Here is a 17,882-nt window from a genome sequence, read left to right as displayed (position 1 = left end):
TAATATTATTCTAATAGGTTACATTGCTTGATCTCATTTAAAAATATTATATATAATAGGAAGCTTCTATTTCTTGAGGCTGGAAGTTAAAGGAAAGGGTCCGCCGTGATCAGAAAAATTTATCACTAGAACGAGAAATAGAATCACAACCATCAACCCGATTAGCCCAGCAAAAGACCTGCTCGCCCATGTTTTCACAAATCGACGTAACTGTTCATGGCTGTACGTGCTTTCCGATGATACATTATTTGATTCGAAAGAAGGTATTCCCGTTGAAACCCCAGGGATTGCACCTGTAGAGCTTTGGATGAAATTCTCTGCATCACAACCATAAAAAGTTGTGGGATAGTGCGAGACACTAAAAGCTGTCACGGAATCCAAAGAGTACCAAACTGCAAAAAGATAGAACAGGATATTTACACACCAAAAAGGGAAAAATAGGAATCCCGCCCAGAAAAGCTAGACATTTTGATCGTTAGTATTCTTGATCAGATCACTGCTTCAGGTGCCCTTCTTTCTCATACACTTGCGCAATACTTCACTATACTCCTCAAGTATACACACTGTTGACATAAACAGTGACTATTGAATGACTCAGATTCGAAACCATCGGTCACTAAGAAAGTATCTGATTTCACTGGCACAAAGTAGCGATTTGACATTCTGTGGGTCAGATCTTTTCGAAATCAGCCGCGGGGAGAATTCCAATGGTTTTATACACACGTATAATTCCTCAGCAAATATATTCAAGTACTTTCTGAAATAAACTTGATACATCTCTTTTTTTTTGCTATATACCCGAGTAGATTGGTATCTCATTTGTGACAGAAGGTGAGGCAAAAATTTCCTATTTGGGACGCCTCAATAGAGACTATACAGACATACACGCCTCCAGATGATAACAACTCAAGTGGATTAAGAGAACCAGATGGTCTTTCACAGACAGCCGATAGAGAGTAATAGTGGCATGAAACCTGGGGTGGTGGCCTCTATGTCCAACATCTCCACCAAAGCTAGGCTTGAGTTCTGTATTTTGGCTTTGCCGGATCAGAAGCTTTTGGCTTCCCGGAAGCTTTACCCTTCGGCTTTACAGCACTCTTCGCAATAGGCGCGCCCCCAGTCCTCTTATGCTTTTTACCGCCTCTCTTACGGTTGATCTTCTTTTGCAACTTTTCTAGCTCAAGCTTAGCGACTTCTTTCGCAAATTTAACCCTCTGGGCTTTTCTCTCTTTCGACTGGATTATGCCCGCTCTCTTCTTCTGCCCTGGTCTGCTAATTCGCTTAGAATTTAGCCTCCTCTTCAGTTCCTTTTCAACGTTAGCATTGAAGGCTAACAAATCAAGAATTTTCCAGGGACATGGGTCCGGATAAGCAACTGCGGAAGAGGTGAAGATTTGCTCACCTGAAACGGCAACATTGGCGAAACTGTCCTTATCGCTTTCTGTGTATATGGCCCTGTAATAGGAAGTAGGCCTCTCGTTGATAACCACATCGACAGAATGCTCTCTTAGCGTAATCTTCTGAACCTTTGCTCTTCCTCTCTCTTCTAAGCCATCTTCGGCTTTGGATTCCTTTGGTGCCGTGGAGGGAGCAAAAAGAGGAAAGTCGAATTCGCCGTTTTCTTCCTCCACATCCAGGTTTTCTTCGACGACAGCTTGCGAAGTGAGAGATTCTTCCACATTGGTTTCGACAAACTCAAATTCTATCTTTGGTAACACGAACTTATCCTCGCTGTTGCAGTGCTCTGATCCTGACTCGGAATTGTATAGGTCTGCGCGGGAAATCCTAACAAAAGGTTAGCAGTGACTTCAAACAAGGGATAATATTCTTCTCACGTACTTCTTGAATTCAGGCATTTGGCACGTTATATCACAATCTTAGAGGGTGTTGTATACGTATTGTTGTATAATGAAATATAATTTTTACATTTTTCTTACTTTTTCTAGCGCTGCATACCCTGTAACCACAGCAAGGCTGTTACAACGAACTTTCAAAGGTTAGAGAACTTACAAAGACTGGAGAACTTTAAACTTGTGATTAAGTTAAAAAAACATGGAACATAAATAGAATGCAAAATACAACACAACCTCTATCGTCTGTGAGCGTATTTGACAGTTTAGTGCCTTACGAAGTGCAGCTGGCAGTAACCTTTGTGGGGAAATGAATACTTTTCTTAAAACATCCAACCTAGTTGAGCATCAGATAGGGTGTTTCAGAGTGAAAGGCTTATTTGGATTGGACTTGGGAGTAGCCGGAGAATGGTTCAGCGTTCTTGGACTTCAAGTACTCGTCGGAGGCCTCTTGCCATTCTCTGGTCATGGTCTTTGGTGGCGGGGCAGCGAAAGATCTGAGGAAAGCGTACAAACCACCACAGAAGGCGAGGGAGATGACGACAGCCTTGGCGATCCAGACCTTATCTTCAGCAGTGTACAATGGCTTTCTTGGGCCGTATGGACCGTAGTGAATGAACCAGATAGCTCTCTTTTCGTCCTTGGTCAATTCAGACCAGGAACCCTGCTGACGCTTGGCCAAAGATTCGACGATTTCGTTCTGATCAGCCTTGGCCAAGGTCTCGAATCTCTGTTCAATACCACCGATTAAAGCCTTAGACAATGGCTTGACAGCGACAGTGGAGTTTAAACGGACAGCAGCGAACTTTGGAGCGTGTGGGAGGGTACGTAAAGCTTGGCGGAACATTTTTTGCTATAAAAAAAAGATGTTAGTAGTCACGAGCGCATAGTTCACCTTGGTCTTGTAAGGCAAAATCAGTCTTGCATATATTTCACGATTCCATGGTGTGATAAATTTGTGGTTATGCAGCCCGGGAGCACAGGAAAAAAAAAGTACGCATTTTCATTGGCCGGTACTGTTATGAAAGCTGCCTTTGACACCAGAAAGCGATATAAGTGAGGATAACGGGATACAGGCAGTCTTTGAGCTGGATACTTATCAATTGGAATGATTTAGTAATATGGCGTGTCCATTGTGCCGGATGGACGAGATGCAAACGACAGCACTCTGGAAACCGTGGTCTAGGGTGGAATCATGCGATTTGGTATACTAGACTTGAGCCAGTTATATAGGATACGGCTCTTAGAGGTTGTGGTGCGGACGAAGGAGCGTGGGATCTGCTCTGAAGGGAGGCAGGTATGAGCAAATTAGGCCAGATTCAGTCAAGACTCATGTCGCGGAACGGGATGCATATAATCGTGGGTATAGGCATTACTAGACAAGACCAAGGGTGAGGTAAAACAAGACAACATACATATGTGTGGTACTAAGTGTTATCAAACGGGCAGATACGAGTGAGCGATTGTGCTTAAAGCTGTTTTTTCAACTGAGGTGACGCTTCATCCACCACCAATCCTGTGTCACGTGCGGAAAAAAATTGGCCTATATGTCGTGTATTTCAGGGAGTTTGGTTGGACCGCACCTGACTGCCGGATTAGGCAGTAACCTGCAAATGGCTTGAGTAACAAAACGAACAAATATGGAACATAGTCCTAGTCATTATCTAGAAGAAAATCTCCAATTAAGTAGATAGACTTAAGGAAATGAGCAGATTTTAGGTAAATCTAATGAAGAAGAAAATAGTCTGATAGCTTGAGAGAAGACAATGGCTGAAAATTAGGATTATTGGACGTCTCATAATGCCTATACATTAGTGTGCCTGGATCTGACAGCTGGTCTTTGCCTACCCCTTCTCCAGCAGTCATCCTCGCCATACCATACCTCCTCGAGACTCTGAATCTCATCTCAATCTATCTGTATTCCAGCGTTCATATGGTACATGTTCCACGTTCTAGTTATACAAACTACCGACCTTGTGAAAATTTCCTTTCCTTCATTCTGGTACGCGACCTACACGCTGTAAATTAAAGGATAGATAAAAAAGAAATATATGAAACAAGAATTGTTTACTTTTGAGCTAACTGGCAAGCTTCTGCTTCAAGGCGCCCAAAAACTCTCTATAGGACAGACCGCCGTTGTTCTTATCCTCAACCAACTCACTAAAGCACCACATTCTCAAGGCCATTAAATCGCGGTTGGAGTTGTTGAGCGGTTCGTTTGGTGACGGCCCTCTGACGATGTACAAGTTCTGGTACACGATCGTGGAGTTGCTGTCTCTGATGGTATCGATAATGGCCCTGACACGGATGTTGAAATCGTTGTCGAGCACCGGCAACTCAGTTTTGCCCACAGTAACCTCGTGGATAGTGGCTACGCCAAACACGTCTGCGACGAGGCCATCCACAGCATCGCCACCGACGAACAAGAACATCTCCTGACCATTGCTGATCAAGTACAAACCGTACTTCTCCAAGACTTCGCTGGAGGCGTTGGAGGCGGCTGGCAAGATCATCTGCCCGTCTTCGCCCGCGAGCCCACACTCGTCCGGCATGTCGTGCAAAGAGTAGACGGTCGGGTAGATGTACTGGATCAACTGTGGCAACGGCAAGGACGCCAATTTGTTCAACGCGGACGCACGGTGGTCTGACGGCACCTTGCCGTTTCTCAACCCAATGTGTTTGGTCAACGAGTGGAGGATCAACGGCAACATGCGCATGTTGGTGGATATCTGCAACGGCGATGAACCGCCCATGTTCGCCGGAGCAACCTCCTTCTTGTACACGGACAAGATATCGGACACCTTGTTGCTCAAGAGCTCTCGGGCATCATTCAAAGACGAACTGTATACCTTTTCGACGGCCTTCTGCGTGTAGTAGTTGGCGATGGCCAATTGGTCCGCCGACGCGTAAATGGAGCGGAGATCGTCGGAGGTTGGAATCGCCAACGTGACGACACGAATACGTCTCTCGCCGAACGCGGTGGTGTGCAAGACCGCAGCTTGGACAACCACAAACGGCTTGACCAAGTTTTCCTCAAGGCTCATCTCGATCACGTACGACTGGTCCCGCGGGAAGGTTGGGAACGAGCACAAGTCGGAAGACCGGTTGAAGAAGTTGCCGTAGAATGCCGACATGCGGATACCGCCGGAGCCTCTGACCCTCAAGACCGCCTCCAACGTGATGTCCATGGACAAGTGGTTGGAAAGCTCGCGCGAGAACTTGGTTACGTCCTCAACGCGCGCAGCGGTCCACGCCGGGTAAAAGTGCGTCTGCCCGGAGGTGAAGCGTGGAAGGTTGGCCAACGATGCCACATCCTGGTACTTGCTGGAACTCAAGAACATGTCGACCGTGATCTGCGACTTGTTGCACTCGATGGCAAACGTCTTATAGAACGGCGAGTTGCTGCTTAACAAGGTGCTAGCTTCCTTTGGCTTCTGCGACACGGATTCTTCGTCACGGAGGGTTAGCTTCCCGACACCCATGTTTGGCAAGGTGGCAGCAAACACCTGTACCTTACCCCCGATGGACGCGATCATCTTATGGGCAGTTCTCAACGCCGGTCCAAGCGCAAAGTTCGCGTTCTGCGTATCCGCGAAGATTCCTGGGAGCTTCTCCAACAACTTCTCGACCTGGAGACGGTTGTCCTGGAGAGTAACGAGGAGGTTGTCCGGCGCCGGGAGGAACGGCTCGTCGAGGTCCGGCACGACCATCAAGGAAGGCTCGCCATCGGCTTCGGCCGGGATGTGGAAGAAGTGCAAGGACGAATCGACCCCAATGAACGCGACGCGCGTTCTGCCGTCTTTATTTGGAATGCGGTCCAAGCTCTCCAAAATGGTCCGCGCGACGGTCGCAGTCAATCCGGATGCAACGGCGCTGATAGAAACGTCAATGACGAACACGTACACAAGTGGCTGCGGCGCACGCACCATGTACTCTGGTGGAGCGATGAACTCGACAACCGAGTGGTTCAACTCGTTACGATCGTATCTGTTGACGGACTGGCTCATGTGCGAGTTGTAGTCGAAGCCCGAAGGCACATCGTTTTGGAGGTTACACAACGCACACCTCCACCTCTTGCCCTGCTCGACAAACGCCACAAACGGGTTGATGTACGAGCGGCAGCGGCGACATCTGGAGATAATGGTATCAGAGACGACGGCGACAGGTCTATCGTCATCGCGGAGCGACACGTACGGACGCACGATCAACGCTAATGGAAGCTTGGTCTTCTTCAAGGTCGAGTTGTTTTTAGGAATCACGTTTAACGTCGATCTGAGGTACTCGCACGGCGCGTTGGACGTGTCACCACCGGTGACGCTGGCGCCAGCTGGAAGTACCAACGGCGGTGGCGCGAACTGGAGGTCACCGATTGGCGCTGGCAATTCACTCAACAAGTCAGTGGAATACAACTGGTTTAAGGGTAAGGCAGCTGGAGCCTGTTGGCCGTAGGCTGGGGCCCCGTATGCCGGCGCTGGGGCCTGACCATAGGCTGGCGCTGGCGCTGCTGGCTGGTATCCACCGTACTGGGAATAGTCCTGCGCCACAGACATGTTGTTGATGCCCTGGGTCACTTGATCGACCCCAAATTGGACCAGTGGCGACACGGCGGCTGGCGAAAAGTACGCAGGACCCGCGCCAGCGGTCGCGGGGTGTTGCGCGCTGACGGGCGATGCACCCGGCGCTGGGCCACCGCCCATCTGGTACTGCGCCGGGGCGTACACTCTTCTTTTGCCCGAGCGGGCTTGGGCCTGTGCTGGAGTTTCTGACATGGAGAGTGGTGTGTCAGGAGCAATTGGGTTGTGGGGGAAAAAGAGGTGGGCGCTTAAAAAGCGGCGTGTCTTGTTCTGAACAGCTCATGCGTTGGAGATCGAGATTCCGCGCACGACCACCTGGACCGAGGAGTGAGTGGCGGTGCAGGCTAAATGGAATGTGTGGGGCTGATGTGGCGCATGAGACATTGTTACCGGAAAAAACACGTATATGGCTCAGGCATTGCGTGTGTGGCTACAGATATAACATCCTACTCATGTTTATGAATCACAGATACGGGTATGCCGTGGGCTACATATCACACGGCCACTTGAGTATATAGGAGCTCCATACACATACAAGTATATGTTTAAGCTTCATGGCATAAGTTGTATAGCTGCTTGTTCTACTGTATTTGGATATGATTGATATTTCCATTGCATGTGCAGTATTTACCACTAACTGTCTACACTGGAATTGGTGAAACAGCAGCAGTTTTTCGGGCTAAGGTGGACATACGGTTAGGTTATCTGAAAGCTAGAACAATTCCTGCCTTTAGCTGATAGTTAGTAGCAATAGCTGGCTAATTACGTATACATGGCGAACGATACAGGCGTCTCGAATTCACTGTAGACATAACGCTTTTTTTTAATACATTTTCCATGATTATTTCTTCCACGTGGCGAAACAAGAAGAATGTTTATTCTACCGGAAATTTTAACGCGTGTTACAGGACAAGACTAACCAAATGCCAGAATGAGGTGAAGCTTTACCACCTCCTCTTGACCTACTAACCCTCATTATAGTTCTTAAATATTGTAATATTCGTTCAAGTCTTACATAACTATCCTACGCCTTGGTGATTTCGACTACACTTCTTTGCAAACTGCTCTCGATCTTGCAGACCTGGAAGGCAATCTTCACCCCATGGGCAATTCTTTGGGTCAAATACTGAGCAAACTCGCCGACGCTACCACCTACGCCAAAGTAGATGTCCTTCGCGGCAACTAACGCAAAGCCGGTGGAGCTGCACAACAACTCGATAATGGACTCGCCGACCACTGGGAGTGTGGATGGTGCGTAGATGGTTTCAGAACTGACCAAGAGATCCACGCTGCCGCGCCCCACAAGGTCATTGAACTGGGCCCCCCAAGAACCGCTGATCACCGAAACATCTACTTTAGCCCGCTTCAAAGCCTGTTCAAAGTGCTCTAGCACCACAGGAGTGAACAATAACTCATCATCGGCGAACTGCTGGCCGTCGGCTGAGGCCTGCCACTGCACTAACTCCGACACGTCCACGGTGGACGCCCAGTTGATGATCATGTTAGGCACGGTGACTAAGCGCAAGACAGAGTAGTTAAAGTCAGATAACACAAGCTCAGTAGCAAGCTCGCTTTCCATTGCGAGGAACTTGGACAACAAGAAACACAGCGGCAACCCTGTTCCGCAGCCGAACTCGCAGATCTTCGGATACTGGCCACGGAACGCTTCTACGCCCCCGAGCTGCTGCATCCGCTCAGCTAACACATCCACCGTATCGTAGGAGCACTCCCAGCTCTTCAAGCCACCTTCGTAGACGTTGACACGCACGTCTTCGTTGGTGTTGCCCATCAAGATGTCAAGCTCCTCCTGGTTGTGGTTATCATCCTCCGCCATCAACTGGTGCTTGACGTCGAACAACTCACGACGGTACACGATATTGTCCTGGACGGTCTTGTAGCCTTGGAAAGTCACGCGCACGCCCGTCAACGTGGCCAAGATGGTGCTAAGGCTGTGTTTCCGGGGTAAGTTGGCAGCCGAGACCTGGAGATTTGTCAACGGGTTTGCAAACACTCGGGTCACTTCTACATGGTTTGGGTCTTCTGTGAGCTCGTCATCGCTAAAATCTCCTTGTGAGAACCCAAAAGTAAAGGACATGGTGGGGTTGTATACCAGTGGGACGTCACGGTGATGCTATGCAGAATTTTTCAAAAAAAAAAAAAAAAAAATTATGCAACGCAGATGCAGAAGACAGGATGCATCAGGTAAAGTTGCGAAGGGCGTTAGCGGAGGATACATCTCACAAACATGACGAAATGGCCATGCAATAATGAACCAAGAATTGTGCATTTTATCCTTTGAACACCAATTGTTAGTAAGTAACAAGAGGGACACCCCGTCCAAAACTGCTCGTGGTGCCGTGGCAATTGGATCGATAGAATTATCAACCTGGATGGAAGACACTAAAGTTGCCTGTTAACAGAGTATCCACTTAGTATATAATTATAATTTATGTTTTAAAAAGATACCAGACTCTTTGACAAACTATTAATTTTCCTAAACATGATCCATTCATTTAAATTACACATACAATCATACCTTTTAAGGGCCACATCTCCAACCAAAATAACCTGTCACGTGCAGAAAAACCTGTTACCTGCACTTGCTCCAGCTGACCTGGCCACATAACTATGTTGGAGGCACTCACTTTGGATTGCCTTTAAGCGTACCTAGCCAATTCTACCTACTTAAACAACAATTTACAACCAAATATCGTGACCTTCCTAGTATAGTCTGTCTATATCCACCGTATCCACATCATGTCTGAAAACCCATTGACGGACTTCGAGGACTTTGTGACGCCGGAGTTCCAGGTCCAACGGTTTGCGAACGAGCTTTTGCTAGCAACAAACTCGCAGATGGACCCCGAGGTGGACCTTTACACCCCTGAGAAGCGTCTTGGGTATGACATCCAGGAGGTGGAGAAGCGTTTGGTGCAGCTCACGTCGGAGAACTACGAGCTCTTGATCCAACAAGTTAACAAAATGGAGCAGACCACCGCCAACTTGAACAGCTTGAAGCCATCGTTAGACCAATCCAGACGGTCATTCCGCAAGCTAGAGAACGATATTCTTGAGCCATACGACCGGGCCCAGAAGATTTACGGTGCGTTGCGCAAAATCCACACGACGTCAGACTTGCTCCGTGGGGTCGCCTATTTCCTATACTTGACGTACGAGCTTGAGGAGGAAGCAGACTTTGAGCTTCTGCCAGCCAAGATGCTAAAGTTGGCCAACTCTCATAGCCAGCTCCAGCAGCACCTTAATTCCATGCCCTCGTTGAAATCCATGGCGATTGTCCGCAATTATTTACCTGTGACCGCTACAAAGCGACAGCAGCTCGTAGACTTGTGCTACAAAAACGTGCTCCAGAGCACTGCCGTGCTGGCTGTGCTTACGGATCCGGTGATTGTGGCACAGTTCACCGGCGCTCTTTCCACGTTGGCTGCAATGTCACCAGAGAAAGCCCGAGAGACACTTGTGTACGTGATGCAAACTCATGCGCAACACGCCGCGCAGCTTATGATCAAGGCCGTTACGTCGCCGCGCCAGTTTACCGCAGTGATGCCGGAGGTGGGCACACGTGCCCTGTTGATTGCGCGCATCGCACAACTTTTGACCACCATCACGTGTCCTTACAGCACTGCCACCATGAGCGAGTGGATGCGTGATGAATTGCGTGACTCAATGCTTGGCTGCTATTGGAAGACCGTTTCCAAGGACTACGGAAAAAAGTTGCATACGACCATGAGCAATGGGGGGCCTGTCGCAAAGAACTTGCGCAACCACAAGGCCGCCATTCGCGAGGCGATTGAAAAGGCTGTAGAACTTTCGCACACAGATGATGATGAGACTGCCGCTTATTTGAAGTTGATGTTACAACCTTTGGAGGGGATCGATATCCGGAGATAAGGTGAAAGCGCCAAGGAGGGGAATTTTCTTGACTTACAGAGGCAATCCTTTGACTTTCTTCAATGGATCTTTGACGAATCGGCTCATTACAGTGGAATATGACATTGCCTGTTTACCAGAGAAATATTACTCCCACATCGTGGTGCATACCTTGTTTGATTTTTACTTTCAAAAGTTGCATAAATACCTTCTTGAGGACATGGTGTAGTCCTAGGTAGGCAAGATTAATAGAGTATGAGAATGTAAATTAGGGCTAATGAATTGACCAAATACATATGTGTAGATTTAGGTAGAAAGAGGCAGGTTGAAACAAAAACTAGAAAAGTGTATCGTTCAAGATATCCTGATTATACAAAATGGTATGCAACAGCGTTAGGTTTGAGTTATGACACCCCAACACATGACAAGATGCGCGATTCACAAAACTTATACAACGCTAGGCAGAGTAACTGGTTTATAATCCAATAAAGTAAATGAACATACGTACTATCTTTCAGATTAAATCTCAGGGATGTCTATTTATCTTTTTAGGCCGTACATCCTGTACTTATTTACTTGCTACACTACCAGTAATGGAACGCACGAGCAATAGTCAGCGGTAGAGCATAGCCTTACCCTCCCCCTTGTTTCCAGAGTTTTGTTGTGGAAAATTGGACACCTAACTTGAGGATCAAAAATTACTTTCCCCCGGCTTATACATTCTTCAAGATAGCCAAAAAAAAAACACATTAATAAACCTATATATTCTACCAAAATTTGTTCGCCTTCATGGCTTCCAAAATACGGGCTCTTCCCCGAAACTTCAAGGCAACACAGGATTTAGACCCGGCGGTCGTAGCAGCAGTCGACTGCTCATTCACCGTACAATAGTCAATACTCGTAGGGATTATCGTAGGCAACTCCAACTCAGAGACAAACCCGCGTTCAAACACCAAGCGTTGAACCGCGGGGAAGTCCGCCGCCACGTGTTGTTTTGCAATTTCAAGAGAGATCCACTGCAAGTCCAAGGCCGCGAACTGTTTCTGGCCCATGGCAAAGGCTTCAGCCATATCCGGAGATGCACCCACCCCAAGGATCGAGAAAAAAACGTTCCACAACTTGAGCTTGTCATTGTAGCTGATTGGAATGCGAGTTATAGACAAGTCAGGGTACACTTCATAGAGCTTTTCCACCCCTGTGAACAAGTTTATCTGGAGGTCCACTACATACAGCTTGTTGGCAACCAAGTATGTGTAAACGGGACCGTAGTGGAGAATCTGCTCATCTGAAGGGACTTTCCCGAACACAGCCGTTCTCAAACCGATGGGGTAGGAGCTACGGATCTCTCGCCTCTCGGCGAGCATCCGCTTCTCTATTTCAACCTGGTTACGCTGTATGGCTTCTCTTTCCAACTGTTCACGGTCTTCCCTGGCCTTTTGCGCTAGCAACCGTTCCTGGTCCTCCTTCCTGCGGCGTTCCTCTTCCTTCAAATGGGCCTGAAGTTCCAAGTTCTTCAAAATCTTCAGTGCGCTCTTCTTCTGCTGGGCCACCTTCAGCATCTCATACTGTTCACGTCTACGAGCCTCCTTTTCAAGGTCTTCCAGCGTCATGACCTTCTCGGGCTTGGCCTCAGAACCAGCGCCTCTGGTGCTAAAGGAGGGGTCGCGGGAGGCTGATCGTTTAAACACCGGCGTGTGCTTGTCGACCTCGTGCTTTAGTTCTGGTTTGTGGTCAACCAAGGGGTCGTGCTTCTTCTTAGAATCAGAATCCGGCTTCTTTTTGGATTGTTCTGCGTGCTCAGACTTCGTTTTTGGCTCCAAGGGTTCCACCTTTGTCTTCTTCGGTGTCCTGGTTTCGTCATCCAGAGCCCTATCCCTGGTTTCAGTTCTGAGGACTTTTTCAGACTCTGAATACACCTCACTTTTTTGTCTCTCTTTCTTGGCTTTCTTCCGCTCACGGTCGTGCGAATGACTGGCTGACTTACGTTTGGTCGGCTGCACCTCACGGCTCTCTTCCTCGTTACTCTTGAGCTTGAATTCAGCGATTTTCTGCTTCACATACGCCACCTCTTTGTCACTGTATCGCACAGCCATTTCCGCTAGCTCCACTAAATCGTCACCGTTCAAGGTCACTTTCAAGGGGTTCGCGTCAGGATGGTCCAAGAGCAACTTGACGGTTCCAAAGTGGCCTCTACCAATGGATGCATGTAGAGCGTTAATCCCAATTGCGTTACGCTCGTTGATGTCGGCGCCCATGGCAAGGAGAACACTGACAATATCGTCGTGGCCGTTTCGCACCGCATTAATCAACGTGTCTGGATCTGGCTTTGGTGCTCCGTCAACAGCAAAGTAGTTGACAATGAAGGCATAGTCCCCCTCGGAGGCCTTTTTGTGGATCTCTTCCATGGAGATCTCCTGGACGCCCCAGGTGTCATCGTCGCCCCGGCGCCTTCCGGTCTTGCGCTTTTGATGGGGGTTGGTGGTATCGGAATCGCTATAGTCCTCCGCCTGTTTTGACTGTTGTTTCAGCTTCTTATGGCGGAGGTTGATAAGCACGTCTTTCAAGTACTGCCGGATTTTCGTGGTTTCTTTTGCTTCATCGTCCATCACATCAAACACTGACTCCCCGTTTTGGTTGATGTGTCTCAGGTTGGCACCATTGTCGACCAATAGCTTCACCACATCGTAGTACCCATTAGTCACCGAATCAAACAACGGAGTGTCACCGTCAGGGTTCTGGATGTCCACGTTGGCGCCTTTCCCGAGTAAGAGCTTCACAAGATCCGTGAACCCACGAAGAGCAGATTCGTGGAGGGAACTGGTTCCAGCGTAGTCTACATCGTTGACATCAGCACCCTCTTCGATAAGCCGCTTGGCTTCCTGGAGATCGTTCTTGCTGCACGCAATTTGTAATTTGCTACGGCCGCTGGCATCACGAATAACGCGGATGTGCTTCCGATGGGCCGTTCTGCTGGAAGGGGAGTTGGACCTGGAAGTCGAAGGACTAGTAACGCGGCGCCGTCTCAAGCCGAGAGGACTGTCGAGCTCCCGTTCCACGTCGGACGAGGCTTCGGAAGTGGCCCTGTCGATGTCGCGTTTGCGCATCAAGCGGCCTCTACCTCTACCCCGTTGTCTAGGCGGAGACTCGGCAATGTCAGTTTCCGCTTCGGACTCATCACTGTTTTCGTCTTCGTGTGTGACTGGAGCAACTTCTATAGTGTTCTCTTCAACGGCAGACCCTATCTCAAGTTCAAATTTGTGAGCGATGGGGGAACTAATGTCCATGTCTTCGGGGTCGCTCAAGGGGCTGGTTGGAGGTGGGAAGCTATCTGTCCGAGGCTCAGCGGCAGGTTCAATGACCGGAACATCTTTCTCCACGTTTGAACTAGCTTCCGTACGCGAGAGTTCATCGGTACCTGGTAGTTCTTGAGTCGTTGCAACGTTTACATCTTCCATTTCAATGTCTTGATCCTCATTCCCAACCTTCGTTTCAGTATCCTTCATGACAGGTTGCAAGTCAGAAAGTTCAAGTTTCCCATTGAGAGAGTCACGAGGTTCAACGGTGACAGGAATACTGGTTTCCCCAGGAAATTGGGATGAAAGTGGCACGGGTACCAAACCACTAGAAGTGACAGTGGGACTCTCAGGGTTTTTCTCTCGGAGATCACCAGCGAGTAGGGTATTCTTCGGCTCTAATTGAGACTCAGATTGTGGCTCCGACGAGTGTCCTGCTGTTTGGTCTGACTGTTGTAATTTTGACTCAGGCTCCGATTCAGAATACAGCTCAGACTTCGGTGCTGGCTCAGACTCTGGGGTTGCTTCATCCTTCAGTTCTGATAGCTCATCCTTTGTCTCACTATTAGCCTCCGCTTCGGTCAGTGATGCCACCCTCTTCTTAATTTTTTCGCTCAGCTTCGACTTCTTCTTCAACTTGTTAAAATAGTCGTTTAAGTCAATGTTTCGCGGCTGTGAAGTCTCGGATTTGGTGGATGTGGGTGCGGCAGACGTGCTCGCGTGTGATCTTTTGGAGTTCTCCCTAACTTCGGACAGTTTCCTTGGTGGTTCATCATCGTCAAACATATGGAGGAGCTTTGGATCCTTTATAACAAGCGGTGGAGTTCCAGTGGATTTGGTCCTCTCATCCTCTGCGTCATGGGGATCGCTGGTTTTACTCTTATCCTTTCGTGGATCATGGGATTCCTTCGTATCGTCGTCTGAGTCGGAGAACCCGTGTGTCAGTTTCTTAGCTTTTAGCTTTCGCTCAGCACTGTCTTTGGGGTTTTCGGTGTGTCTGTCTCGTGATTTCTCCATGGGGGTATCGCCCCTCTTGTGGGGAGACGGGACCTGGAGCAGTGGCTTTCCGTTGGCGGAATACACCACGGGAGACTTCTTTTTTACAGCATACTCATGTGTCTTGGTGACCACTTTAGGCTTAGAGTTTCCACCAAAAATGGACGAGGAGATCACCGGTGTGGCTACCAATGACTTGCCAAACATGGCGTGCTTCGGTGCCAGCTTTGCATTCAATCCCTTTTTAGAATCTTTGGAGTCGCCCATGGAGATAAGGAGGTTGGCAGTTTGGGGTATATGGTTCGAGAGAAATCGGTAGCAAGGAACGCTGTTTGGAGTGTGTGTTTGTTGGGTGGTGCTTGTGTTAGTTTGTTTTGTGTTCCATTAGGTTTTTCTTCTGGTTGAGGGTTGCCGGTGAAGCCACGCCAAATTACTGGGGAGATGGCTCTTCTATATATGTATCTGGTATTCCCAACACCCAGGCAAAAGGATATGGACAATATTATATATATGAGATAACCTTGTAAAGAATATCATGTCTGAGTATATTCTTCGATAAGATATGTTGGAAAATAATCGATATAATATGCGAAGTGTAGAGTAAGACATCAGCCTCGCAGCACCGCCACACTTGTACAGTATCGACGAATACGTAAATGACGATACTCTATTCGCCTAAAAATTTACGGTATTTGTATTCTATATCTATCATTTCATCAATTTTATTTATGAATCATCAATTTAGTATTGTAATTGTGCTCTTAGACCAAAAAGGACTTTGTGATACTTTTCGTATGAGGTGGCGCAGCATCGTATACTCCACGAAAATCTGAGTAGAAACTGACAGGATTTTGTACATGAATCAACAACCTCCATCGGGTATCCATAACCCGTAACTACAAGCTCGTTGCTGTTATAGTTATTTCTGGCTGTCTTTGATTTAGCCAACTGTAACGCAGTTAATTGACGCAGCACATATCTATCACAACATGTCGTTATTTGGCTCGGCAGCTAGCAACACCACCAGCACGATGGCCACGGAGCAGGATTTGGTAAACGATATTACGGTGGCAAGCCCACCAGAAGACTCTGTTTCCGACCTAGCCTGGTCTCCTCAGGCCGAGTTATTGGCGGTAACGTCATGGGATAAAAAAGTACGGATCTACGAGGTTAACGCCTCAGGTCAGTCGCAAGGCAGAGCGGTGTACGACCACGAGGCACCGGCTTTGAGTTGCAGATGGTCTCCTGACGGGACCAAGGTATTGAGTGGGGGTGCTGACAAGGCGGTCCGTCTTTTCGATGTTTCGACGCAACAACTGTCTCAGATTGGTGCACATGACGGTGCGGTAAAGGCTGTGAGGTTTGTCGAATGTGGCCCCTCCAACACCCCGTGTGCAGTTTCTGGTTCATGGGACAAGACACTCAAGTACTGGGATATGAGACAACAGCAGCCTATCACAACGATCCAATTACCAGAGCGGGTTTATGCCATGGACGCTTCGCAAAAGCTATTGGTGGCGGGTTTGGCCGACAGACACATCGTGGTAATTGACTTGAACAACCCGCAGCAGATTTTCAAGCAATCGCAGTCCCCATTGAAGTGGCAGACTAGATCCATAGCATGTTACTTACAAGGCAATGGCTACGCCTTGGGATCCATAGAAGGTAGATGCTCCATCCAGTACGTGGACGATGCTGAGCAGGCCAAGTTGGGCTTCTCCTTCAGGTGCCACCGCCAGCAACAAACTGTTGCAGGACGTTCTGAGAGTCACGTTTATGCGCTCAACTCTATCGCTATCCATCCGGTATACGGTACATTCTCCACCGCCGGTTCCGACGGGTGTTTCAACTACTGGGACAAGGACGCCAGACACAGATTGAAAGGCTTCCCGAGTCTCAAGTCGTCGATCAGTGCAACCGCGTTCAACAGGAATGGGACCATCTTTGCGTATGCATTGTCGTACGACTGGTCCAAGGGATATGAGTTCAACACCCCAGAGTATCCGACAATGATCAAGTTGCATCCGGTAAAGGACGATGAGATCAAGCAGAGGGCGAAGAAGAAGTAATTGTGCGAGTGCGAGTGCGTAGCATGAGACTGAGTAAAGTCAGCAAAGAGCCTATAGGAATGGTTACCTATACATAAATTGTACAATATAAGCATAGCATTAACTAGGATATTAAGTGAAGCTATCACAATGGTATGAATTATGGTAACAAAGGAGGCAGTGGGTAGAGCATGCTTGTGTTGGCCGGATGGAGGTACCAAACCACGAGTGATAAAACGGTAGATTAAGTGCAATGATCATCTCTTTAGACTTTGGGATGTTTAATCTAGGACGTTAGCAGGGGTTACTAGCGCTGGCACTTTATCTTTAGAACGGGGTAAACAATTTCGGCTCGTAGCACGTTGCTACTTTAACTGATTTCGGTCAATTAGCACTATTAGTTTGTGATTATTAAGTCACGGCTGTACGTGTAATCCATTTTGATCCATCCGCAGTAGTGCATAGTATTTTGGGGTATACAATCAATATTGAAAATGGTATTGGCTAGATTCAAGGTACCTATATCTAATACCAGAGTTGGTCCCTTTTAGCTACTCCCAGTAATCTGAGTTTTCCTGGCTTTGTATTCAGTGACTAAACAGCCAAATTCGAGACCAACCTATACTCTTTTACGACAACTCAAGCCCACCTTTTGTTACTTGAGATATTGCGACCTGCGCTATTTACGTAGACCGTTCTAACCCACGTGACGCTCTACACATCTACGGAAAACCCCCCGCCTCCGCAAATGCCAATATCTCTTGTGGTTCCGGTACCCTCGGTTCTAATGCACAACGTGTAAGCCGGGTAACACAATCTGTTCCATACTTAAAGGGTCTTGACACCTAGGAGGGTTGTACAACATAGATGCTCAGTGTCAGTCTAAACAAAACCTAGCCCTTTGCTGGTATCATCCATTCAGAGTGGTCCAGACTGTGTTTAAGAAGTCGTGAGGATTTCTCTTCAGGATGCTTCACTTTTTTGAAAATTGTTTCGTACGATTGAAGCATGACCACGGATACCGCTTTATGATTGTACGAAGTTTAAGTTTTTACAGTTAGCATAGAAGACCTCCGAAGAAGCACGTATTATACTATATGTCTCTTGCATTCTTCCGATAGTTGTAATAAAGGCTTCATATATGACTTCAGTGGTTCTGGATGGAAGCCGTGCTAAGCAAGACACGTAGCACAAAATTTATGTTCAGTAATAAGCGGCCGGTGAGACCCCCAT

General features: G+C 47.9%; 7 protein-coding genes across 7 annotated transcripts; 3 read left to right on the top strand and 4 right to left on the bottom strand.

Moving 5' to 3' along the window:
* Nucleotides 1–1,013: 1,013 nt before the first annotated feature.
* On the bottom strand, nt 1,014–1,856 carry BABINDRAFT_9425 (uncharacterized protein; the record flags this gene model as incomplete). The annotated part of the gene is made up of 2 exons (XM_019132957.1): nt 1,014–1,785; nt 1,840–1,856. The coding sequence occupies 2 exons, from the start codon at nt 1,854–1,856 to the stop codon at nt 1,014–1,016; spliced, it is 789 nt and encodes a 262-aa protein (XP_018983525.1).
* A 370-nt stretch (nt 1,857–2,226) lies between these two features.
* BABINDRAFT_9424 (uncharacterized protein) lies at nt 2,227–2,697 on the bottom strand (the record flags this gene model as incomplete). Its single annotated transcript, XM_019132956.1, has 1 exon — nt 2,227–2,697. The coding sequence occupies one exon, from the start codon at nt 2,695–2,697 to the stop codon at nt 2,227–2,229; it is 471 nt and encodes a 156-aa protein (XP_018983524.1).
* Nucleotides 2,698–3,928: 1,231 nt separating this feature from the next.
* SEC24 (COPII subunit) lies at nt 3,929–6,400 on the bottom strand (the record flags this gene model as incomplete). Its single annotated transcript, XM_019131950.1, has 1 exon — nt 3,929–6,400. One exon carries the CDS (start codon nt 6,398–6,400, stop codon nt 3,929–3,931), a length of 2,472 nt encoding a protein of 823 aa, XP_018983523.1.
* Nucleotides 6,340–7,102, top strand: BABINDRAFT_88359 (uncharacterized protein). Its single transcript, XM_019132863.1, has one exon. The coding sequence runs from the start codon at nt 6,520–6,522 to the stop codon at nt 6,940–6,942; it is 423 nt and encodes a 140-aa protein (XP_018983522.1). The 5' UTR covers nt 6,340–6,519; the 3' UTR covers nt 6,943–7,102.
* Nucleotides 7,103–7,407: 305 nt separating this feature from the next.
* Nucleotides 7,408–8,537, bottom strand: BABINDRAFT_162864 (uncharacterized protein). Its single transcript, XM_019129586.1, has one exon. It carries the CDS (start codon nt 8,517–8,519, stop codon nt 7,449–7,451), a length of 1,071 nt encoding a protein of 356 aa, XP_018983521.1. The 5' UTR covers nt 8,520–8,537; the 3' UTR covers nt 7,408–7,448.
* A 596-nt stretch (nt 8,538–9,133) lies between these two features.
* Nucleotides 9,134–10,603, top strand: BABINDRAFT_162863 (Golgi transport complex subunit). Its single transcript, XM_019129585.1, has one exon. The coding sequence runs from the start codon at nt 9,182–9,184 to the stop codon at nt 10,331–10,333; it is 1,152 nt and encodes a 383-aa protein (XP_018983520.1). The 5' UTR covers nt 9,134–9,181; the 3' UTR covers nt 10,334–10,603.
* A 4,987-nt stretch (nt 10,604–15,590) lies between these two features.
* GLE2 (RNA export factor) lies at nt 15,591–16,803 on the top strand (the record flags this gene model as incomplete). The annotated part of the gene is made up of 1 exon (XM_019132453.1): nt 15,591–16,803. The coding sequence occupies one exon, from the start codon at nt 15,591–15,593 to the stop codon at nt 16,668–16,670; it is 1,080 nt and encodes a 359-aa protein (XP_018983519.1). The 3' UTR covers nt 16,671–16,803.
* Nucleotides 16,804–17,882: the final 1,079 nt, after the last annotated feature.

This window comes from Babjeviella inositovora (assembly GCF_001661335.1).
Source record: "Babjeviella inositovora NRRL Y-12698 unplaced genomic scaffold BABINscaffold_11, whole genome shotgun sequence".
In the NCBI taxonomy this organism is placed as follows: domain Eukaryota; kingdom Fungi; phylum Ascomycota; class Pichiomycetes; order Serinales; genus Babjeviella; species Babjeviella inositovora.
The sequence above is the reverse complement of the archived record's forward strand: the minus strand, read 5'-3'. Positions and strand labels throughout refer to the sequence as shown.